The following is a 25,483-nucleotide window of genomic DNA, read 5'->3' as shown; positions in this document are numbered from 1 at the left end:
ATGCGGGTCGGCTTGCTTGCGAGTATATACGGTATGTTTTTTCGAGAGTAAAATGAGCCATACATTACTTTTCTCCTATGTTGCTGCTATTTACAGTAGGTAGTAGAAATCTGACAGAAGCGACGGGTTTTGGACTAGTCCATCTCTTCATAGGGGATTCTCAGCAAGGCTTTTATTCCTAGATATTTAGATATTCCCTAAAAAGGATTAAGGGCCTGTTTCCACTACACGCAGATTGGATGCAGAATGGATGCAGAAAAACTGACTCCAATGACTGCCTATGGGAAAATCTGCATCAGAATAATCACGTTTAGTGGAAACATGCCCATAGAAATTCATTGGAGTCAGTTTTTCTACATCTATTCTGCCTCCAATCTGCATCAAATCTGCGTGTAGTGGAAACAGGCCCTTAAACAATGATGCTGGCCAGCCTCCATGCTCGCTACACAGTTTTTTGGCAGTTGGACAGAGCAACTGCCATTCAGTAAGTGCTTTTGAAAATAAATATATCCCTGATAAGAGATGGACTAGTCCAAAACCTTTTGAAAATAAATAAATCCCTGAGAAGAGATGGACTAGTCCAAAACCATCAGATTTCTACTACCTTCTCTAAAGGGCCCATACACCTAGCGATTTTCTCGCCGATATAAAGCAGATTCGATCACTGTGATCGAATCTGCTGTGAAATTGTTGTGCAAACGCTGACAGAACGATCGCTTTCCGTCCAAAATCAATCGTTCCCATCGATTCCCGTCGATCCGTTCGTGCGGAAGATTTCGCTCGATCGCCGGCGGGTCGGGAGTGCGTCAATAGTGGCGTTCGAATGCCTGACGACTTACGCTAGTGGCAATTCAATACCTGCTCCGGCCGGCGTGTATCCCCGGTCTCCGCTGTCCCTTCTCCATGCTCGGCTCCTCCAGCTTCACTGAACTTCCTGTCCCGGCAGGAAGTTTAAACAGTAGAGCACCCTCTACTGTTTAAACTTCCCCGGCAGGAAGTTCAGGGAAGCTGGAGGAGCCGAGCACGGAGAAGGGACAGCGGAGACCAGGGAATACGTGCCGGCCGGAGCAGGTAATGTATGCGGGGGCCCGGGGGGCGGCGGCAGCAGCGGCAGATTTACAGATTGTGATCGGTTTCATGCTGAAATCAACTCACAATCTGTTTGCAGTAAAGGCAGTCATACGATCCCTCTCTGATCAGATTCGATCAGAGGGGGTTCTATCTGTTGGTCGGATCTGATGGCAAATCGACCAGTGTATGGCTACCTCAAGTGACAGCAACATAGGAGAAAAGTAATCTATGGCTTATTTTACTCAGGAAAAAACGTACTTCTTATTTGTATATGTTTGAACATATTTTAAATTTTACAATTTTTCGCCATAGTGTCCCTTTAATGTTATTAAAAAATATAGTTCCACCTCAGTTTGGCGCCTGTTGTGCATGTCTTAAATGAGCTTGTGAGCTCAAATAAAAGTATTCAGTAAACACCACTCTTCTAATTGCAGCATCAGAGAAGTACACCCGCACTAATCAGAAAACAACCATTTTCCATACTAATTATGCTGACAGGAAGGCTGAGCTATGCATGTGTCTCCATAGATAAAACCAAGGTAACACTTTTGAAATGCATTTATAATAATACTTTGTAATGAATAGATCTGAACAGAGGGGATTACCTTAATGCATTTGTTGAAATAAAGTCAGTGCTTTCACTTCAGCTCTATAAATTTCAAGGGTTAATGACAATCAATTTCGGATTGCTTAATTTATTTCTATGTGAATATAAATGACGGCCATTCCACTTTGCTCTGAGTAGAAAATGACAGTCAATGGACTAGTGCATGTTTTAAAAATTAGTAACAATGGTTCATACTCTGTGACTCTAATTACTCCTGCAGCAAAGAGAGAGTCTCTTGACGAGCTTGTGGCAACAGTTCTCCAAACAGAGTACACAGGGGCACTGTTGCCACAGTTACACAGAAGAGTGATTTGAGCTTGCTGTCAGATTTGTAAATGATAAGCTGGCTGCATACTGAAATGAAAAGAATATTTAATAGCACTGAATTACAAATGTACTCGAGTACCCACTCTATATTTATGGCAATTTTATACAGAACATGGAATTTCCCTTTAACTCCAGCTTTTACATCACAAATAGAGGCAAACTAGAAAATTGCAGGAGGCTTTTGTCCCGTTCCCTTTCACGGGAAGAAGTGAAAAGAATACAGCTATTAAAAAAAAAGACTACCATGGCGACAGTTTTCTGGGTCTGAAATCAGCTTTGAGTGTATTACATACACAAACACTCTCTCATAGCAGAGACAGTTCTAAAGCGAAGTCTGGGGGAAGGGGTGACAGTGTTACACTGAATAGTTCAAAATAATGACTGGACCTCTGCAAATGTCATCATGACTTGTGTTTGTTGAAAATGACAATATTCTTACGTCAGCCGCAACAGTAATGACAATTTGTAGATGGAATGTGCAATGTTTTCTTCTTGTTAGTTCTTTTATGTTCAATAATAAAACCATTTTTTAAAGGCATCCTGAAACAACAGCAACAATCTTTTCTCTCTTTTAACAATGCCAGCTGTATGATTATCATGCTGATATTTGGGCTTTGGTAGTCACATTGGGAACGAGTGAGTAGAGTCAGAATGCTGATCTGCATACTCGGTTACTTAGCAATAGAAGCAGAGGAGCAGTACAACAGCCATCTTCCTATGTACAACATACAGCTAAATAATATATCCAGTCAGATGTTAGTTATAGCCCAAATGCAGGAACATACTTTTCTTATATGCACTGAACAGAACATTATTTTACCCATTTCAAGACTAGTTGCTTTTTTTGTTTTGGATCCTTGATTGTTTAACTGAAAACATAAATACAGTCTAATATAACACACATAAAAATGTGTCTCTCAAATCCTTATTGACTGCATTTTTATACCTGCCCTTGATCCAAAGTAATGCCATCTGGGTAAGATCTCCACTCCCCAAAGCTACAGTCAGTGCACTGGCGAAGGCATCTTATTATAATGCACTATCCAGTATAGTCTTTTATCAATTTAACCCGCACAAAGAAGCCTTCTGCTATGAATTATACAAATTAAATTATAGTCTTTTTGCAGACAGGAGCACTATTTGGCTCAGTGTCACACATGAATACGGCCCCTAGGAGAAAATGAAAGTAAACACATTAAACCCGTCACATGACCTGTTGGAGCGGAGGGAAAACAACTGTAGTTTCACTTTAAAAGTGTTTACAGGATTCAAAAAAATGTGGCATTTTAATATAGAGTTTCTTCTTTTGTTAGCATTGAGAGAAAAATGAAAAACACTGTTTATTCTTACAAAATAAAATGCATAATTTTAAGCAAAAATGTATGGCGTGCCTAATCATGAAGACGCCAATTTTATTCACTTTTTCTCCTATGTTTTCTCCTAGAGGATAATCTTTCAGCTTCTGTTTAAAATAACTTCTCAACACTTTCAAAATTATAACGAGGATTTTCTTGCTTGCTGGTGGCTTAAAAGACATGTTATTGAATAAGATGAGAAAATATAGCCTAGGAGAAAACGTATGAGAAAAATGGAACAGAATAAGGGCCTGAAAAGGGAGAAACCTAGATTCTGTCTGGAATATGACGCTCCTAAAAAAGGACATGAAACCAGTAGTGAAAGGGTTAAGTGAGACATGCTGTGAAAATAGTTAAATACTCAATTAAAATAGGAAAATACATACAGTGTAGCTCTTGAACTAAACTACTACCCATTTAGACACATGGGCGTGCAGAGGGGAAAGAGATTGAGCTGTCAGCTGAAGTCCCGCCTCTGTACCGATTGACAGCCTATCATAGCTGTCAGTCTCTGGTGAGAAGGTGTGGATTCAAACTGATTTGGTTGGAAGAAGGGAGTAGTCAGCTGGCAGCTACTGTGCACGAAGTAAGGCTCTATAAATCACTTTCAGAAAGCATGTTTTTTAATTCTTATAATTTATAAGTTTAAAACAATTTGTGATCTACGGCTATAGGTTTGGGATCAGATTTGCTCAGACTGTGTGCAAGTCACACAAGAATGAATCTTCCTCCCTAGGGTAGGAGAAGTTAGATTTGATAGTGTTATCAGGTTAGCGTTATGGTGGCCATACATGGTACAATAAAAACGTTCGATTATCCCGTTTTTTCGATCTAAATGATTGAATCGAATGAAAGTTGAAAATATTTTTTTTTCGATCAAGAAATTCGAACGATTATCCAGTTTTTTCAAGAAAAATCAGATCGGACATGCTGGAAAAATCTTTATATTCGATCTAATGGAATTATCGAACTAAATTATCTAATCGAAAAAAATTAAAAATTGTACCATGTATGGCCACCTTTAGAAAGCCACGGCAAAAGCGGGATACTAATTCCTGACACTAAGACGTTATTTGAATACCTTTAAAGATATTCAAATAATGGTAATATCCAGTGTCTGAATTAACACATGCCTCTTTTGAATGTACACCTCCAATTCCTACTGAACACTGATTTGTCAATTCTATGAGTGTTAAGGCTAGGTATGCAATGAAACAATAGTGTATGCAGGTACAATAGTGTGAAAAAGCCAAAGGGCGATTAGTTCATGATCAAAGCCAAAAGATCTTGAGTGATTTGATGTGAATGACAGCAGAAGACTACAACTCAAATGCCAAATGAACATTAACCAATAGGATTGTTAAACAATGCAGGATGTAGGCAAAGTGCAATAGACTTTACGGACAAATCATTAAAAAATAATTTATAGCACGAACGATTATTTGCTGAAGTGATCCAACGCATTGATCGTTGAAAATGCCTGAGCACCATCGTGGGTCGTTTGTTTGTCGCTTGCTTAGGAAGTCCTTTGATTTTTACATATTTGAACAAGATCTGAGCAATGAGTTGTTCACTGTTCATTTCTAGAATTTTTTTCTCCCTGTGTTTGAATGGATCAGAACGCAGGAAATTCCAGGAGTGCAAGACATAGTTTGTTGGATGGCGTTTAGGAAATTGTAAAAATATTCACCAAATATTTACACTCCTAACCAGTGCTGAGTAAATGAACTAGACATCTAAATGACATTAGTTTTCCTTTCCTCCACGATGCCTTCTGACATCTTAAAAGCCGAACTAAAAGCATACTGAAAAAAAAATCAACATAGAATACAGCAAAGTCAGAATCACAATCAAAAGATGATTTCATTTAATTAACCCAAGAAAACAAATACACACTATGGTGCTAGAAACAGAAACACATTTTAATTTGGAATAGAAACAGATTTGGCAGTGCAAACTGTTCCCAAAATAGTCAATATTTTATTAGAACACATGGTAAAAAATTCTTATTGTAGTGGCAGAAAATCAGAAAATAAATGGATGTTATTGTATCCCTAGCAGATGAAAATGGAGCATGTACCAGAAGGGATTAGTTCTTTTTATTTAACACAACATATTTAAAAGTTTTGTAAAACAACAAAAAGTTGCAACTTTTCCAATATGCAAAAGGAAAATTCCTGCTGTACCAATTCATAGAACTCACATCCTCCTCAGTAACCTTTGCCTGCTTGTTCATTACTCCCACCAAGTCAATCTGAAGCCATGCCTCCATGGTAGACAATAAAGTCTCATACACACTATACAGGACCATCACCTACAGGTATCGGGGCGCGATCTGTACAGACACGCCGCTAATAACAGCTTCACATTTGCTCCAGTTGTGTTTTGTTTATTTGGACCTCTCTATAAAATCTGGCCTAGCGACTGCAATAGGTATACTCACCAAAACTTTTCTCTGGAAAAGCTTTATGATGGTGTCCTTTTAAACCTAGAAATCTAGACATGCAATGCGTGCTGCACATCTGCCAACTCACATTACAGACTGGAGCTGGAACAACTGCTTGTACTGTAAGCAATCTGCAGTGCGCTTTATCATTGCCAAAAGTCAATGCAACTGCACACGAATAAACTTAATTCAACTGAACAAAATCTCTTCTGAAATCATGATTAGTTTATTTTAGTTGCTAGTTGTGCTAAGTTCAGCTCACAGCAGTGTGAGACATGAATGCTGGGCTCTCTGCAGACTTGTATATAAAGTGATAGTATGTTTATGCTTAAATGTGTTTAAAGAGGAACTCCAGTGAAAATAATGCAATAAAAAAGTGCTTAATTTTTACAATAATTATGTATAAATGATTTAGTCAGTGTTTGCCCATTGTAAACTCTTTTCAATTCCTGATTTACATTCTGACATTTATCACATGGTGACATTTTTACTGCTGGCATGTGCCGTTGCTGCTGCTTGCTGTTTTGGCAGTTGGAAACAGCTGTAAACAGCTATTTCCCACAATGCAACAAGGTTCACAGACAGGAAACTTCCAGGAGTACCATGGTCCTCAGAGTTTCTTGTGGGAGGGGTTTCACCACGATAGCAGCCATATAGAGCCCCCGATGATCCATTTGTGAAAAGGAAAAGATTTCTCATGTAAAAGGGGGTATCAGCTACTGATTGGGATGAAGTTCAATTCTTGGTCACAGTTTCTCTTTAAATGTTTTAAAAAGAGGCTTTGGCTTGTTTCCAATAGGCTATACACGGCTGTGAGAATTGCATGCGGGATGCAAACTTATGCTGCATGCTGTCTCTTTCCCCACACACACACAAATTCCAAAGCAGCTTATTGATTTCAATAGACTGCCATTCCCCATCTGAATTTGCGTACAGGGAATCACAGAATATTTGCACAAACGGCCCTAGTGAATTATGTGACTTACTTCCAGTATAGGAAAAATAGAAGGGATTGTCAGGAGACTGCATATAGATAATTATTACCATGTCACAAAGCATGGACTTCTGAAAGGCAGATAATGTCCAGAAAATATCAGTAGTCTTAGCACTGCATTTTTTTTAAATGTAAATATCTTTTTTAGTGTAAATTGTTTCAATTTCAATTTTTAGTGTAAATTATTTCAATGTCTCTGTCACCGGCCTTGGCCAATGCTTGAAGTCACAAGATTTCTAAAGTAATGCTGGGAAATATAGATCTGCCTCTGTTCTTCCTACTTTGGGAATAACAACTGCTTGACCCACCCACCAGTTGCACTTTCAGAGGGCTGCAAGCAAGTTGTAGAGCAGCTTATCAAGTACATTTGACTCACAAATAAAGGTATTTTGTCCATCACTTTGCCTCTATACATGCTTTATTTTCATTGATCAACCTGATTGCTGTTAGATTTAACCTTGCTCAATTATGAATTTTGTTGGGCTTTACGTATACCCCTAATAGACTAATGTTTAGTCCAGCACACATAGCTTGGTATGAAAGGCACAAAGTCAGAAGATTGCAGAATAATAAAATCCCTAAAGAAGTGTATAGGTCATGAGGCCTCTAAGCAAATCCTTGATCGGGTCCCCAATGTACGTACCCCTTTCCCCATCTTTCTTTGGTAACCCCAACAGCCAGGGTGGGCCAAGGGTCTTAATATAACAAGTGTGACTTCAACAACACCCGATCAGGAGGTGGGTAAGAAGATGGAGCCCCTAGGTCCCCCTGTGGTTTCAGTGGCCTCTCCCTTATTGATAAGCCCTATAAAGTATTCAAGCGTATATTTAAAAAAATTTTTATGTAAGTACATGATTTCACATTAGGGCCATGCACACACTTATTCCACATTGCGGCATGTAATTAACTTTGTGAACAGACACGTTACCTCTTAAATATTATGCACATGCTGGGCCTGATTTACTAAGGTTCCTCCAAGCTAGAGATCAGTGTGAGTCTGAAGATCTGGGCTGGACTTACTAAACATTGTCTATTTACTTTTTTACAATCCTTTTTTAACCACTTCCATACCAGCAGTCTCTGCCCCTTAAGGACCAGAGACTGCTGGTACGGTAAAACGACACCTCCCAACGAATCGCCGCACATACCCGCCGCTCTCGGCGCTGCCCCATCCCCGCAGGCTCCTCTCTCTGCCGTCTCTATGACGACAGAGTGCTGACAGCCGGTCAAGAGCCGCTTTCATTGGCTCCTGACGCTGTCCATCAATGGGAGCCAATGTGATTGGCTCTCTGTGATCACGCGGTCAGGAGCCAATGAAAGCGGCTCCTGACCTGCTTACAGAGCTCTGCCGTCTTATAGATGGCAGAGTGAGCGAATTAAGGCGGGTACAGTGAGGCGAGATCGGCGGTAATGGTGGGGACTCGCCATTCACTGCGACGTTGAATCTAGGTCCAGTCAGAGCTGCAGCACCACCTGCTTGTCATAGATACGTACTGCTTCGGTCTGAAGCCAGTTAAAGCCCTAGTTCAGACAATGTTTTCATATGCAATTTATAGAACAAATTGGCCTCATGCACAAACCGCACGTAATATTGCAGTGCACATGCAGAGGTACTAATGCCAGCAGAGTACTGTGTGCTGCACAATTAGTGCGACCCATCTTACATGGGTTGAGCATTGCTATGGTAATGCGAGTTACCACTGCAATGCTCACACTTTCCATGCTAAATGCACAAAGCGCGGTACTCTGCTGCCATTAGTATTGGTAATATCCCCGTACACTGACTGGCTGGATGTGTACAGGCTTTGCAGTCTTCAGATTAACAAACTCAATGCAGATAGAAGTGATATAAAGTTTAGTAACAAAAAGTGAAAAATAAGCACAGTAGTAACAGTGAAATAGCATCGAGCATCACAAATAATATAAACCATATGCATTAATCCACAGTGAAGTCTGCATATGGAGTAAGCAGAGGCAGAATGCCACAAGGAAGGGCTTCAAGAGTATAGACAACAGGTATACTGGCACAACGACAGACAGATGTTGCTACCAACAGGTAAAACTGGGAACTGACATTTTTATAACACCAGGCCAGGACTGCCAGTTTTATAGCTAATTAGTATTAGAAAAAATTCAGGGTACACATTTGACTTCTGGGATGTGTTCCATAAACACACATATAGGCAGCGCAGTGGTGTAGTGGATAGCATACTAGCCTTAGAGCATTTGATCCCTGGTCTCAGCCAGGGCTCTGTCTCCGCAGAGTTTGTATGTTCTCCTCCTGTCTGTATGGGTTTACTTCAGGCACTCTAGTTTCCTCCCACATTCCAAAAACATACAGATAACTTAATTGGTGTCCCCCCCCCCCCCCCCCCCCTTAATTGGCCTAGATGACAGTGGATTTATGATTATGGTAGGGATTAGACTGTGTGCTCTTTTTGATGTGATGTCAGCACCATATAAATACTAATTAATAATAATAACAGAAGCGTGCGGGCAGTTACAATCAATGTAGTAATGAATCACGTCAACCTGCATGGCAACCATCCTGCAAGTGATAAACAGTGATTTCAGCCCCTCCCCCAAAACAGGACCAACAGGTCCACTGTAATTATGTTTTTATGCCATCTATACAAATGTTTTTTTCTGTTGTAACCCCCTAATCTTGGATGTACTGTCATCTGCCTGTGCCCGGTCATGTGCTTTGCTCGTCTTCAAAGAGAATAAAATGTTTTTATAAATTGATTTCACAGAATAAATGAATCAGAGCATCTGCAAATGTCATTATTTCTGTAAATATTTAGGTTACTGAACATGTGATTTAGCTAACAGAGATGTGCTTGTTCCGCATCACACAGATCTGCTTATAAGTGGATAAGTAGTTGGCTTCTACTTGGTCAATGAAACTGGAGCTGTATAGTGAACTGTGAACTTGGTGGGCTCAGAGCTGTGCAGGGATGCAAACTATCTCCCTCCTCCCTCTAATACAGGGGCCCATTCTCATGTGTTGTTGTGGCCACACTTATTGTGGATAGGGGGATCAAGATGGCCTCACTCGTTACATGACCCCTTCTAGGCTGCACAGGTCATCAGAAAGGAGATGGGGAAAAAGGGTGTGAACGTTGGATGGGCTTCATAAACTTTTACTGGGACGAGGGGGCAAGGCATTTGTAGTTACACCCTTGCCAAATTTGTATCAAGTCTTGCCTTTAAACAAGTTAAAGGGATCCTGTAGTGCATTTAAATATATGAATTCACTCAGAGACGGGACAAGGTTCTCCAGCACCCAAGGCTGAGACACCAAAGTGCGCCCCTCCATCCCTCCCACCCCAGCCGTCACACACTGATTGCTATTATACTAAGAGGGCCACAGGGCCCACAACCTCCCCAACACCTTAATATCTAGTTATCTGGCTTGCAGTCACTGCCATGTATCCCCTTTTCTTATTTTTTTCTGCTTCATACACAATTAGGAATGACAGCTGAATGAATTGTGCGCCCCCTCCTACACTGCGCCCTGAGGCTGGAGCCTCTCCAGCCTATGCCTCGGCCCGGCCCTGAATCCACTACTATATTATGAAAGGGAAATGGTTGCCTAAAATACCATTACTGTTTCTTACCCTATGAAACCTAATCCAGCCGGATAAAAATAGTGTAGAAACAGTATGAAGTGAAGATGATAGTGAAATGAGAGGAATACGGAGGCTGACATCTTCATTACCTTAGGCCCGGTTCACACTGGCAATTAGTGGCAAACGGATCCTGTTCGGTCTCGAGAAAGCCCTGATTTTGGGGCGAAACGGCCGTCGACTACACCTCTACACCTCTATACCACTGCAATGGCTCGATAAGTATCATTGTTTTCACATGTAACATTTTATGCCGTTTTCATGAAATTCTTTTTAAATGAAGATGATTAAAAGTTGAGTTTTATACTGGAGGAGCTGCTCCTGGAATCGCGTTTTCTCTTTTTGCATTACTGAATGAATCTCTACATTGATTCCGGATGTTGCACCATTAAATGTATGTTGTTCATGGCGCATATATGCAGTGCACTCACCACAGCCAATCACTCTAGATTTACTAAAGTGGATTTTGCTGGCTAGAATGGTCCATTCCTTCACTAGTGTGAGGAAACGTTCCGTTTTCTCATTGTCCCCAATGCAGTGCTTCAGCTTCCGTTTCCGTTCCACTGGGCTCAGCGGTCCGGGAAAAATTGCTGCAGAACCAAATTTGCGGTGCGTTCATTGGATCGTGCAGATTCTATCATAAGTTACCATTAGGACCTATCCCCACATGCAAGGGGCAATTGCCCCATCTTTTTCCAATCAGCTGAAGTAAGGATGAGCTACTTGTCCTTGCCATGGACAAGAGGGGACACATTTCCATCCTTTCTCTAGATGGCATAATATGGGATGGTATGGTTCAGGCAGTGAAGCCCCACACTGACCTGAGTAGGGACCAATGGTTTAAAGAAGGACACAGGGGTACAAATGTTGTTGTTTTTTTACTTTTAATAAAGCATATAAAATAAATAGATACATTAATTAAAAAAAAGAGTTTGTGAAGCATTAGGCAAGAGTTGCCACATAGCACTGAAGAAATGACCCACTGATACACCTGAAAGCAGCACCCTAACACTGAACCCCATATGTTTAATGCACTAGGTGCCTTAGGATTCAAAAAAGCAATGTACATGTTTAATCAATAATTTGATCTGCTAGCAAAATGTGGGTGATGCAGGCCAACAGTGTACTCGCATTAGGCAAGTTTTTTCACTTGGCGTCACATTAGGCCCCTGATCTTTTTGATGCCTCTCTAGATTTATTGGCTGCATGTTTGCTGAAAGCATGTGACTGCAGCCAAACATTATGAGAATGGCGTGACTGGCGTAAAGGAATAAAGATGGCCGATTCAATTTTCCTCTTCAGATTTTCCTAAGAATGAAAGGTTTCACACAAACAACAAATCAAAGTTTTTTTGTTTTTTTTTGAAAAAGCACATTTTCCATTCCGTGCAAGAGCTGTGCTATGAGGGGTGTTCAATAATTTATATACCTGGTTATAAAGTAAGTAACAAGCATGTTAAAACAAGTCTCTTGGCATGTCAGGTTACTCATGCACAGTTGTGTCTCAGTGCGAATCTGACATTCCAAGAGACAGAATGTCAGGAGAGTCCGTGTGCAAATTTAGAAGATAATGCTAGACAACATGTTGGTTCACATGCCACTTCTATCACAGTCTGCCATCTGAGAATGTGGGTTCCAGCAGCAGAACTATCCACCCCACAGTCCTTACTTGGCTCCCTCAGATTATTTCCTGTTCTGAGTCTTGAAGAAATCTTTCCATGGACAGCAGTTTTCAAGTGATGGAGACCTCAGGGCACCTGTGCCTTCCTGCTTTGACGGTCAAACACAAGATTTTTTTCAAAGGGGTTAAATGGCATGACAGGAAAAGTGGACAACGTGTATGGAGCTATTAAAGGACACCTGAACTGAGAGGGATATGGATGCTGTCATATTTTTTTCCTTTTAAACAATACCAATTGCCTGGCAGTGCTGCTGATATTTCATGCATCAGTAGTAGAAACACCTGATGTGCAGGCTTATTCAGGGTCTATGGCTAACGGTATTGGAGGAAGAGGATCAGCAGGACAGCCAGGCAGCGTGCATTGTTTACAAAGAAATAAATATGTCAGCCTTCATATCCCTGTCACTTCAGGTGTGCTTTGAGATACTATATTCCAACATAAAACAACATTTTTTGAAAACTCTGTTCTTCACTACTGGCATAGATAAATTATTGAACACCTCTCATGTGCTATGACATTAATAAAAACAATGTGACGATGTTCTGTTAAAACATAATTATAGAAAAATAAAGAGAAATAGAGCTATGCTTATTATCTAATATGTCCCTTTATCATATGGCCTGCCATATAGGATGAGGAGAAATGGAGTGAAGTGTTACTGTTATTATCGCCTCAAGCTTTTCACCGAGTGCAAAGATTCAAATTCAATGCCTTTGACTGGTTGTTCACAAATGAACTTCACTGCTTTTTACTCTACTTAATCACTTCCAAACTGTCTAATGAATATTTCTTCAAAACGTAAAGAAACATAAATACATTCTAAAATGTGCCAGTTTATTAAAAAAAAGTAAATAAAAATATATTTTACTACCTTTCCCAGCTTTTAAACGTCATTCTCTGCATACAGTCCTGAAAGCTTATTTTGTGAATCTTGCTGGCTTCTCTGTACGGATGTCTGGAAAGCTTGTGTATTCCAAATTCAGATGTATCCAGTCCAGTGTACTGAGAGTGTACTGCTAGTGTGCTCAGTCACCTTTCTGAAATAGTCAGGTTTGCCTTGCCACATTCTCCCTACTGGCCCGGAATGAGTTTATTGGACAAGCCTTATTCTGGGAGGAGAAAAAGAAGACTAATAATGATATGAGTCACTTGATTAAAGCTTAGAAAAGGAAATCCTAGTCATCATGACAAAGTAATTGGTTGGAGGAAAGCTACAGAAAATTCTAGCAATGATGATGTCTACCAGAGGGGGAGCCAAAGAGCAGCAAGCGTCCTGCAATGCCTCCATGCTCGTTTCCATCAAATGTATGCCAATGTGTCATTATTTATTGAACATACGCCACAGCGCAAAATGAAAGCACCACACCCAAACCTGAGCTGTGAAAACAATATGATACTATCGCACAAATAATACTTATAGCTATTAACAAAACATATCAAGGTAAAGACTTCCGCTGAAGCCGATCTGAATGAAGTCAAAACACAATGCAATTAAAGGGAGATAATACAACTATTTGGTCACCTTTATTTTAATTTTTTTTTTTACAAATGTACATAGTGAAGGCTTAATAATGTGAATTAAAGACAATGGGCTTGATTCACTAAAGCTGGGAATACACGGCTCGATTCTGGGCTGATAAGATGGCTTGACTCGACATGTCTGATCACCGTTCCATCAATTTGCCGCTCGATTTGTCATTGAAATGAATTGGAAAGAAAGTTAGGAAAAACAAGCGGAAGAAAAGAAAACCGACCGGGCGCAGAATCGAGCGCCAAGATAGACCCGTGTATTCCCAGCATAAGACAAATAGCACGCCTTTTTAAAGTTAACACGCCTTATCAGAGTAGCATAGCAAGCGCTACGAGCCCGCAGGGGCTCAGGGCAAGACGAGTGGAGCTCTCGTCATTGCCAATTAGCAGGCATAAGTTTGTAGCGCTCGCTATGCTACTCTGATAAGGCGTGTTAACTTTGATAAGGCGTGCTATTTGTCTTAGTGAATCAAGCCCTGTGTGTGGTGTGGTGTTTTTCTTTTTACTACAGTATTGGTAAGATTTATTGCTGATATTATGTTTATTAAAATATTGTTCTATTTGTTAAATTAGGAAAATGCTAATTATTACAAGATGAATGCTTCCTTTTTTGTATCTCCACCCACTGGTGTGGAGTGCACATTTTCTAACTGGAACACATTTGTATACTATAAATATGTTGAAAAAAATAAGTGAAGTGAAAATATACGGTAGTTTAAATATAAATAAGTTTAAATATAATTTATTAGTATACTAATATGGGCCCTACGGGAAAAAAGCGCTTTACAAAAGTTTTGTTTTTGTTGTTACAACTGTAAAATACACTATTAATAGGCAATAGTATAAAGGCAATTAGTCACCAAGTCACGAGACTGAGCTGCTGTAATGTCAGAAACTTGCTAATGAAATCAGCTCAAGGATCTCTGGAGAGAAAAAAAATGCACACACACACACACGCACGCACGCATGCACGCACGCACGCATGCACACGCACACACACACTATACATATATATACTATACCATACATTCTCTTCCAAACAGATGCAGATTTACATCAAACCTAAAGTGAAAATAAACTAATGAGATATAGTCCTAACCCTAAACAGGTGTTTCCCTAAGGGCCCATTCACACTAGAGCGTTTTGCCATAAATTTTTAAAGCACTAGTGCAATAATACCCTATGAACCTGTTCTCACTTGGGCGATTTGCGTTAATTGTTGATGATTAACGCAAATCGTCAAACGCAAATGTGTCACCTGCACCATTTTCAGGTGATTTCCTATAGAAGCGCTAAACGTCGTGAAAAAAACGGCAAGTGTGAATGGCAATTTTTCGCATTCAACGCAAAAAAATCGCCATAGCAAAAGTGCTAGCGTTTTGCGTTTAGCAAGTGTGAATGGGGCCTAAATCCCATAGTCTAATTTTGTGGTAAGGGTTTAAAAATCTAACTTATAGATTTGACTGACTCAAGTGAGTTATACAGATTATTCATCTGGTTCCTGCTCCCACAAGTGTTTTTCTTCAGCTATATAGGGATTTATGAGCTCTGATTAATTATCTGTAATGACTGCAGCCTGATTGTGCAGAAACACTCATTTACAGAAACCTGGATTCTAAACCCTTACATTGAGGAAAAAGAAAAAAGCAACAAATGCTAGTTCTATGCATGTTCACATGCATAACCCTGTGGAATAGTGTGCCGACAGGGTCATATGCATAGCGCCACCCCCCACCCCCACCTGTACACCTCTCTTCCAGTGACGTACTCCCTACTCAGGGCTGTGAAATCGGAGTCGAGGAGTCTGGGTCGGAGCAATTTTGGGTACCTGGAGTCAGTGGTTTAAATAAACTGTGGAGTCAGACAATTTTTGAATCAAATCCATAGCCTTTGTAAAAATTAGACTAAGGAGTCGGAGTCGAGGAGTCGAAACAATTTTGGGTACCTGGAGTCGGAGTCGTGGTTTCATAAACCGAGGTGTCGGAATCGGATGATTTTTGCACCGACTCCACAGCCCTGTCCCTACTGGACAGGAAGTACGTCCCCGGGATTCCTGGGTTTCTCCATCATATTCCCATTGTTGCATGCTGCACCGTCAACATATTTAAAATTTCTATGTCGCCCATTGACTTACATTACTTCCGTCGCCACTTAATAGCTGCGGAAATCCAGCGGTAACACACTACTGACTTTGCAGGGCCACAACGTGACGTGACGCCGTAAGTGTGCTAGGCTCCATTGCCTTGCATTGTCATTATGTTACCCTGCCTTAAAACAGGGTAACGCAACACACTATTGCAAGGCAAGTGTAAAAGGGGACTCAAGTGTGCTTTAGTTAAGTTAATACATGTTTTAAACATGTTAATTAAAACCAATTATTTGCAAGCTGAGTGTAGCATTGTAACACTGAAGTAACTGGCATGGGAATCTCATGAACCTGCCCGAAAGTATTTCCATCCTGTAGGACTCACATTTCAGTATCTGGCATCAGGGCCGGATTTAGGGGCAGGCACCCAAGGCATGGGACTAGGGCGCCAGAATTAACCTTACTCCATGGGGCGGATGACAGGTTAACTGTACCTGTCCCCCGCCATAACTAAAAGCCGCTCCGCTAGTCCACAGCTAGCCGCCTCGCTTTGCTGCGTATGCCTGCATTGTCTGTGTTGCAGGCAGATCAGCTGGTGGGAGTCAGCCGCCCGGATAGGAGCGGTGTCGGAACAAGCAGTGGAAGCTGCGAGGGGGCTGGAGAGAGCCTGCAGCTGCAGCAGACTCTCCCTTTCATTCCGGCTGAGTCCCCGACTCCACTGTGTGACTGTGACCTGGCTGACTGCAAACCCCGGCGGTAGCTCAGCGGCTGAACACAACATAAGCAGCTGTCAATCAAGGCACGAGATGATGTCAGCCGCTGAGCCCAGTGCTCAGCATGTCCACCGCGGGACTTTGTCAGCTACAGGGACTACTGTTTATAAGGCGCTCTATCCCGCCCCAATCAACTAGCCTCTTCCCCCTTCCCTTATGCACTTCCCCTTCTGCTGACTTCAAATTTGGGCGCCAGGGCCCGATTCACAGCCTGCAATAGCTGCAGCTGCTCTAACGTTAAGTAGGTAGGACTGAGGCTTCACTTGGTGAGTCCCACATTGCAGTCCCTTCAGGCTCCTCTCGGTAACTTTCCCTCCTTCAGCTCACTGTTGCTTTGCTCTCTCTCCTTTCTACACTTTCCTGCCTGAGTCTGTGTTTTGTCATGTGACGCTGGCCAGTGTACTGATGATTGTACACCAGCTGGGGTTCTGCACAGCTCGATGTTCCCCGCTGATCCTTATCCTCTCACAGGTAATTATATGGCTTGCTCGCTGCTCTTATCAGCAGTCTGCATCTTACTTTTGTGTTGTCCTGGGGTCCTGCATAGCTTTGTTCAGTCTTCTTATCTAATTTTCACTTAGCACCTTATTGGTATTTTCATTGCCCCGTCTTTTCAAAGCACAGGCACTTTTTTTCTCCCTTCCCTGGAACAGTTCCTCCCCATCCAGTGTCATTCTCCTCCCATCCAGTGTCACCCTCTTCCCCACCTAGTGTCCTTCCCAGCAGCACCCAGCCTCACCCTCCCCATTTAGCAGCTTCATCCCACCAGCACCCAGTGGGGAAATATTTGCTGCATTTCATATATTAGGGTAATGTATGTGCACTTAACATGCGTGCTGCATTTCATGTGTAACGGTTAATGCATTTTAACATGCGTGGGAGGTAATGTTTGTCTCATACATGAAATGGACCATTTGCTGCATTTCATGTATCGGAAGTAACGTTTGCCTCATTGCATGTGTCGAGGGAATCATTTGATGCAATTTGCGTGTCAGCATTAACCGTTGTTGCATTTCATGTGTCGGAGCTAATGGTTGTCGCATTTTATGTGTCGGAGCTAATGGTTGTTGCATTTCATGTGTTGGAGCTAATGGTTGTTGCATTTCATGTGTCGGAGCTAATGGTTGTTGCATTTCATGTGTCGGCGCTAATGGTTGTTGCATTTCATGTGTTGGCGCTAATGGTTGTTGCATTTCATGTGTCGGCGCTAATGGTTGTTGCATTTCATGTGTTGGCAGCAACGGTGGTTGTGATGTGATATAAACCTACCATATTATTGTGCATTTATACAGCTCTGGCATCTCCTGAAGCACATTACAGTGTACATAGTCATGTCACTGACTGTCCGCAGAGGAGCTCACAATCTAATCCCTACCATAGTCATAGTCTAATGTCCTACCATATTATTATTATTATGTATTTATATAGCACTGACATCTTCTGCAGCACATTACAGAGTACATAGTCATGTCACTGACTGTCCTCGGAGGAGCTCACAATCTAATACTACCATAGTCATAGTCTAATGTCCTACCATATTATTATTATTATTATGTATGTATGTATATAGCACTGACATCTTCTGCAGCACTTTGCTGAGTACATCCTCATGTCACTGACTGTCCTCAGGAGCTCACAATCTAATCCTACTATAGTCATGACCATGGCACAGGACTAGCCAGAGGGGGCGCAAAAACTCTTTGTCCCCGGGCACTGAAAACCATAGCTAAGTCTCCAGGAGTGTGAAGGGGATGGCGAGGTGTCATGGTGCCGCTGGGGCTGAGGAATAGACCAGAACCCCTTCCGCAGGTACAACACAGATTGTCCCCTTTCCCCCTGAAAAAAGTTTTCTGCTAGACACAACCTCCAGGGTGTCTTGACCTGGTGTGCATGTGGTGTATGGACTATTTGTTTAACTGGCACTCTGATGGGAGAAAAAGGCCGTAATGCTAGGTACACACAATGCAATTTTCTTGCAAATGTACTGTCAAATCGATTATTTCCAACATGTCCGATCGATTTTCCATAGAAGTGGACGGAAAATTGATCGGACATGTTGGAAATAATCAATCAATCTGACAGTAAATCACATTGTGTGTACCTAGCATTAGTGAACTTACTAGTCAGTACTTTTTGATGTGTATTTTAAAGTTAAGTATTGGTAGGCAGCATTGGAAAAAATACTCTCGCTGAGGAGGGGGGTCGTTGGGAGGGGTGGGGTGTTTGTTGACAGTGGGCCTTGAGTGAAGAAAAGTATAAATCCGGCCCTGTCTGGCATCTGATCTCACAGCAGCAATTTGTAACAAACTGGCTGTTTTCTAGCTAAACAAGAATACGTGGAATGTCACTTGCTGACCTTAAGTGGTAAATATGAAATATTCAACTATAATCAATAATGAAACCATACTGGATGAAAAAGGGAGAGTTCACACTTATCATTGTTAAAAACAGGCCATTTTTCCATGTGCGTTTTATCACTTTTGCATCTTGCATGCGTTTTTTCACGCACGATAATGAAAGGCAATGAGAAATTTCATACGATATGCAAAACTTATTTCGCAAAAAGTATGTTTACATTTTATGCATGCAAAACCTCAAACGCAAAAACACCATTTTAGCATATGTGTGGCTTTCCATTGACTTTATATGTTTTGCAAAGGCGTTTTTGCACATTTGGAAAACACACAAATGTGTGAACCCAGCCTTATTCTGCTCTTAGAATAGAGATATGAAAAGGCACCCTAGCTCCTATTGAACCTTGAAATTGCCAACTACCAATATAGTAAGGTCAGATTACTTATTGATCACATAGACAGCGCTAAAGTACTTTGTCAATAAAGTCACATACCGTCAAAATATCAGGAATCTAGAAAGACACACAATCTGGACAATTACCTTATAGACTCGCGTATAAGCCTAATTTTTCAGCATAAAAAAAGTGTGCTGAAAAGTTACCCCCTTGGCTTATATGCGAGTCAGTGGAGCAGAACGGATGGTGGAGCAAGTTTTGTTACTGGCAGAGGAGCGTAAGGTTCTTGCACTAGTGATCCTGCTGTGTCCGTGCCCCTCATCCCCTGCAACATGGTGTGCAGAGTGTGGTGCTTAAACTACCTGTGTCCCCTGGCTGTGTCAGCGGTGCAATGATCAGGGATTCTTCCTGTGTGGCAGTCGCTGTGTCTCATATCTATGACACCATCTAAAGGCGTCTTGAGACACAGCTGTATCATCCTTGGAGCACATCTGGCTATTTGGGAGAAGGGATGACTTGTACTGGGGGCACATCTGGCTACTGTGGAGGGGATTTACTGGGGAGAGGGCCTTTATGCAAGTCAATCACTTTTTCCTGGTTTTTGAGGGAAAAGTGCTTACCTTGGCTTATACACGGGTCGGCTTATATGTGAGTATATACGGTACAAAGTATAAAGAATATTTAATTATAAAAATGTAAAAAAGACAGCTCATGCAGCTAAACTGGCTACAAAAACTTGTAAGGCCTATATGCAATCTGTGCCTGAACTGCAAAGCTGTGTAGACACATCTGATTACTGTCGCCCGGTGGGGTTCGGTAAGCAATACTTCAGGCGACAGTTTTTGTGCCCGGTGCTGTACAGACGCATTGCTAGTTTTTTGGCTGGGGGGGGGGGAGACAAATGGCACATGACTGAGAGGCTTCCAGGGGGCAGGGGAGCCGTTAAAACGTTGCAATTGGGGCTGCTTGGGGCATCATTAATGATCCGTAATGCTGAATCCTTGAGCGACATAGGGTGGCCACTGTACAGACACTAAGGGCTTGATTCACAAAGCGGTGCTAACCTAGTCAGCACGCCTAAAGACTTTTCGCGTGTTAAGCACCGTTTTGAAAATCAACTTGCGCGCAAACTCCCATGCGCAAAATTGTGTGTGTACACAGCGCGGTGCACGCGAAACGTCTCACCGCGGTGTGATGAAAACAGCGCACCCAATGCGCCTATAAGGTCGCATGGGGTGCGACCTTAACGTCGTATAGTGCGATGTTAAGGTCGCACCCCATGCGACCTTATAGGCGCATCAGGGGTGCCATTTTTGTCGCACCGAGGTGCAACGTTTCACGCGCACCGCGCTGTGTGCAAGCAGTGTGTGACAGCTGGGGTGGGACAGATGGAGGGGTGCATTTTGGTGTCTCAGCCTTGGGTGCTGGAAGACCTTGCCCCAGCTCTGCTGTTTGGTATCCTAAAATCTCAACATGACCTCACCACAGTCCATACTGAGGCATTGTGAGAGTGTGCAATTTCTTACAGGTAACTTGCATCATACTACCAAGCAATCCACAGGCGGTTCCGTCCTCACTTATCCTGAGTGCGCCGTTCACATCGAGACTTCTTTACAGTTTGTTATAGAAAGGTCTAGAAAAGCTTTAGATATCATGCCCATCAAAATAGCATCGTGCCAATCTGTCTACTCACACTAAGAAAGAATTTTGTATTCTGTCATTAGCATTGCATCATATGTTTATCTAATGGCAAAATTATGCAGACATTATATGTTATTGTGTCCTACTTGTGACACACAGATGGCTTCTGCAGAGCACAACAGCCTAAACTAGTTTTACAGCACAGTGTCCAGGTTTCAGGATGGCTGCCACATTATGGGCCCGTTTCCACTGTATCTGAATCACCGCGTGTTCCCACACATGTACTTGGATGCGGAATTGCAGCCTATTGAGATCAATATCGCACGGGATATTGAAATCAATTGGGAGTCAGCTTGCGGGCAGCCAACAGATCTTTCACTGATCAGATTTGATCAAAGAAAGATCTGTTCCTTGGCTGCAGGGGCGTAACTAGACTTAATAGGGCCCCCCTGCAAAAATGATAGCATGGGGCCCCCTTGGTCCCCGAACCCCATGAGGGTCATGTGATCGGGAGTCAGCAATGGCAGCAGGGAGTGTTCTGCTGTGATTCAGTGTCTGGAAGCAGCAAAAAAGTACAGCTACTCGCTACTCTGCATGGCAGGAGGAGGTGGCAGGGACTTTTTTTGAGTGAATGGGGAGGTTTTTTTAATTGGCTGTACTTGCGGTTGGGGAGAGGGAGAAGGAGGGGCCTCTGGGCCCCCCTGTGATGGCAGGGGTTGCAGGGGTGATTGCTACGCCCATGCTTGGCTGATCTACCCATACATTGCTAGATGTATGGGAACCTTTAGTGCATGTTTATCAAGGAGAGATCAAGACACTGCAGCCAGCCATCTGATCAAACTGATCACATGCTTCTCCATGACTTCTCCTACATGCAAGCATATTTACACACACACTCCTTTTCATTACTCACATTCCTGTATGCAGAGTGCTTGCAAGCTTGCTACTTATGTTGCTAAAGGAATATTGGCAATAAATATCAACTGATTGCAGGTGGCAGGCAGTTGATTGTAGGTGGCAGATCTGATATGACCCTATCTTGGGTCATATCAGACCTTAGCAAATGTTATGGAAAAGATAGTAAGCTACCAGTTGTGCATGCATGTGTGCCAACTAGGGCTTTGTTTACCAAATCAAGACAGCCCAAAATTAATTTTAAGATCAATGTACGGTAAATAAAATCACACAATAATCTTTTAAATATTCATTGAAGTTCAGTATTCTTTGATATGAACCAAGTGAGGTAACATATCATAGGAACAAAATAATGAAGTGTTGCAAAGAAGTATTTAAAGGAGGTTGCCATATTTCTTTCCTTATAAGCAATACCAGATGCCTGGCAATTCTGTTGATCCTCTGCCTCCAATACCTTTAGCCATAGCCCCTGAACAAGCATGCAGCAAATCAGGTTTCTGTCATTATTGTCAGATCTGACTTGATTAGCTGCATGCTTGTTTCTGGAGCTATTTAGACACTACTGCAGTCAAATAGATTAGCAGAGCTGCCAGGCAACTGGTATTATTTAAGAGGAAATAAATATGGCAACCTTCATATTCTTCTCACTACAGTTGTCCTCTAAAGTGTAACTGCACCATACCTCCCAACTTTTTGAGATGAGAAAGAGTGACACTTAAGCCACACCCCTGCCACACCCCTGATCACACCCCTAGTCAAGCATACCATAAAGATTTCTTAAGAAAAATATGTTGTTTTATAATTCAAACCACACTGGTCATTTCTATCCTGCTTCATTTTCCTTCATATTAACATCTTAAAATGAGTAATAGATCAATTTAAAGGATGGGAATAAAGTTTAGAGTCAAACACATTTTTTATTAGTAAAATATATATTTGTATAGAAAGAGGGACAAAGTCCTGAAAGAGGGACAAATGAGGGGGAAAGAGGGACAGAGGGACAGGGCTCTCAAAGAGGGGCTATCTCTCCGAAAGAGGGACAGTTAGGAGCTATGCTACACTGTTTGTACTTGATTAAATATACAGCGACAATGCCACTGATCAGACAGGGGGCACCAGGATCATTGTGCTGTGCACCACAGGTATTTCTTAGAATGTAAGTTGGATTGGGCTATGTCCTATCCTCCTGTGTGTTCGTTTGCAGTTGTTAGCTATGTAAGTCTGGAATGCCACCCTCTGCTTGGCCATACTTACTGTACAAGTTTTCATAACATGTTGATTCTTTATAAATAAATAATAATAACTTTGGAAATTGATATTTATTACAGCACAAACTTTAAGCACATGGCAAATTATAATGCATGTAGAACAGATACTCCTTTATGCATATATTTGCTTTGATAGATAGTATGTACACGGTTGCTGTTGAAATGTTCCCTGTATTGCTCACTGACCTCTGCAGCAGCAGCACAGTGATGATGTCATGGCTTCCTTTTAGCTCTAGGCAGGATTTTTAGAATGGTAAGCAGCTGGTACCAGAGAAAAGTTTACCAGTTCAGGCGGCAAAGAACTGTTGCATTTGTTGTTTGCAGACACAAAGGGGATCTTTCTACTACCAAATCATGCAAAGGAGATGACAATCATGATTTGTTTTTTTTTTTTGTAGGACGTAATTCTGTTTTGTGGGACTAGCAGGGGATATTTGCAGACCAGCACTGTACAGCAAAAACACTGGACTACAGGACGCATGATTATAATGGTGCAAGATGACAGAAGACTTCTGCCAACACAGATGTAATGGAAGAATCTTGAGGACTTTTAGTATTGTTAAAAATACAATATTACAAGACACATTTGGTTTACTAACTCTATTTTAACCCTTTCAAGTAAATAAGTAAGGGGTCTGCTGAGTAGGGCGGCTATTTGGTTACCACCTCAATAAGGGGAGACCCAGCAGAATTGTAAATCACGGCCATAGTGTACTGGTTTAGGGCTCTGCCTATGATGCAGGAGACCAGGGTTTGAATCTTGGCTCTTCCTGTTCAGTAAGTCAGCACCTATTCAGTAGGAGACCTCGGGCAAGACTCGATAACACTGCTACTGCCTACTGAGCGTACCCTAGTGGCTGCAGCTCTGGAGCTTTGAGTGCACCAGGAGAACAGTGAATTATACTGTAAATGTTATTTGTCTTGTCATTATATCTGGCCCACCTCCTTGCTGGGCATGGAGGGGGAGGGTATGCTGCTTTTTTATTTAAATAATGAATACCGTATATACTCGCATATACGCTGACCCACATATAAGCCGACACCCAAACTTTTACCTAAAAAAAAAATATAGGGAAAAAATGATTGACTCGCATATAAGCCGGGGGTAGGAAATGCAGCGGCTACTGGATAGTTTCCATTGTCAGAATATATGACAGAGGGATTACCAACTTGTGCCAGCCAGCTGCAGTAACTGCTGTGGTGAAGTTGTGCATGCAGATGAGGGGGCTGTGTGTCACTGTCCTACCGCCAGAGCAGAGTGGCATGTATGGCTGACTTGTAATGTGCTACTGATGTGCAGATAATAGCATGTACTGAGTGAGGTGAGGCCTAGCCACATTGCTCTCACCTGTTAACTGCTTCTGCCTTGGCCTCCTCCTTTATGTGGCTTTTCCCTTGGCATCTCTCTTCCTCCTCTGCCCATTCTCTCGGCTCTCTTGTCTGCCACAGGACACTGCCGGGCATCGTGCTGCCAGTTGTTAAATGCTGCGTCTTCCAGTGTATTCTTCTGTTGTTTTCTCCTCTGACTCCCTCACGCTGTTGGCTGCCCAGAACACAGGACACTGGCATCCCCTCGCACCGCTCTCCCGAGTCTTCCCCTGTATTCTTCTGTTGTGACCCCCTCGCACTGTTGGCTGTCCAGAACACACGACATTGGCATCCCTTCGCGCCGCTCTCCCACGCTCTGTCACTTTGTCAGTTGCCTGGATGTTGGAGGGATTGGTCTGGCAGGGCGGATGTGCATGCAAGCGCTGGAATTACCCGCGTGTCCCGAGCGGTGGAGGGGATGCGTCGCCACGGCAACTAGGAGATCCAGGCCGTTGAGAGGAAGTTTAGCGCTGACAGCCAATTACAGGGAGAAGAGGATGCCTGGCAGTGTCCAGGCAGCTGATGGAGCAGAGGAGAGCAACGCGAGGGGGGCAGAGGAGAAAAACCACCATAGGAGAATGCAGGGGAAGACCCAGGCAGCAGCATTTAATAGGTGAGAGAGAAGCGGGAAGGTCTCACTGCCACTCTGCTCCTGGTGGTTGCGGGGGTGCTCGGAAGGTTGGCGGCCCACAGCCCGCTCATCTGCATGCACCTCTCAGTAGTGGTGGCTCGCATACAAGCCAAGACCCCCACTTTTGGGCCACTTTTTTGGGGTCAAAAATTTGGCTTGTATGCGAGTATATACGGTATTCTTCTTCAGGCTTGCAAGGATGTTTTATAAACACCATTGTCCATAATAAGGAAGATCTGCACCAGCCAGGAGCTCATAGTGAAGCATGTGCACAGTGTCTTTTGCTAGGTAAATTTGCCTAAAGTTTTAGTAGCAGCTGTTTGTGGTCGCCAAGTCTCTAATCTAATTGTTTCTAAACACCTTTATCTGTTTAACCCAAACAGACTTGATGAAGGAAAGCAGAAGAAAAAAT

The 25,483-nt window shown here is 42.4% G+C and overlaps 1 protein-coding gene and 1 long non-coding RNA gene across 9 annotated transcripts in view; one reads left to right on the top strand and one right to left on the bottom strand.

The window, feature by feature from the left end:
- The window catches only part of PASD1 (PAS domain containing repressor 1), a 214,887-nt gene that overhangs the window by 109,724 nt on the left and 79,680 nt on the right, over positions 1 to 25,483 (bottom strand). For 2 of the 7 annotated variants that reach the window (XM_068251037.1, XM_068251038.1), the window contains exon 1: positions 69 to 325. The exons of 1 other annotated variant lie outside the window; for it this stretch is intronic. In XM_068251037.1, the coding sequence (XP_068107138.1) occupies positions 69 to 151 (83 nt within the window). In that variant the 5' untranslated portion in view covers positions 152 to 325. Of the gene's footprint in view, positions 1 to 63; positions 326 to 8,728; positions 8,776 to 12,981; positions 13,188 to 25,483 lie in introns of those variants that run through there. 4 more of the 7 variants (XM_068251039.1, XM_068251044.1, XM_068251043.1 and 1 more) reach the window with 4 other exon arrangements.
- Positions 1,512 to 23,611, top strand: LOC137529093 (uncharacterized). 2 transcript variants are annotated; one of them, XR_011023578.1, is made up of 3 exons: positions 1,512 to 1,610; positions 8,748 to 8,856; positions 23,471 to 23,611. It is a non-coding gene; the product is annotated as an uncharacterized lncRNA (long non-coding RNA). The 2 variants fall into 2 exon arrangements; XR_011023579.1 differs by lacking the exon at positions 23,471 to 23,611 and adding an exon at positions 12,742 to 12,881.

The sequence above is a fragment of the Hyperolius riggenbachi genome, chromosome 8 (assembly GCF_040937935.1).
Source record: "Hyperolius riggenbachi isolate aHypRig1 chromosome 8, aHypRig1.pri, whole genome shotgun sequence".
NCBI lineage: Eukaryota > Metazoa > Chordata > Amphibia > Anura > Hyperoliidae > Hyperolius > Hyperolius riggenbachi.
The sequence above is the reverse complement of the archived record's forward strand: the minus strand, read 5'-3'. Positions and strand labels throughout refer to the sequence as shown.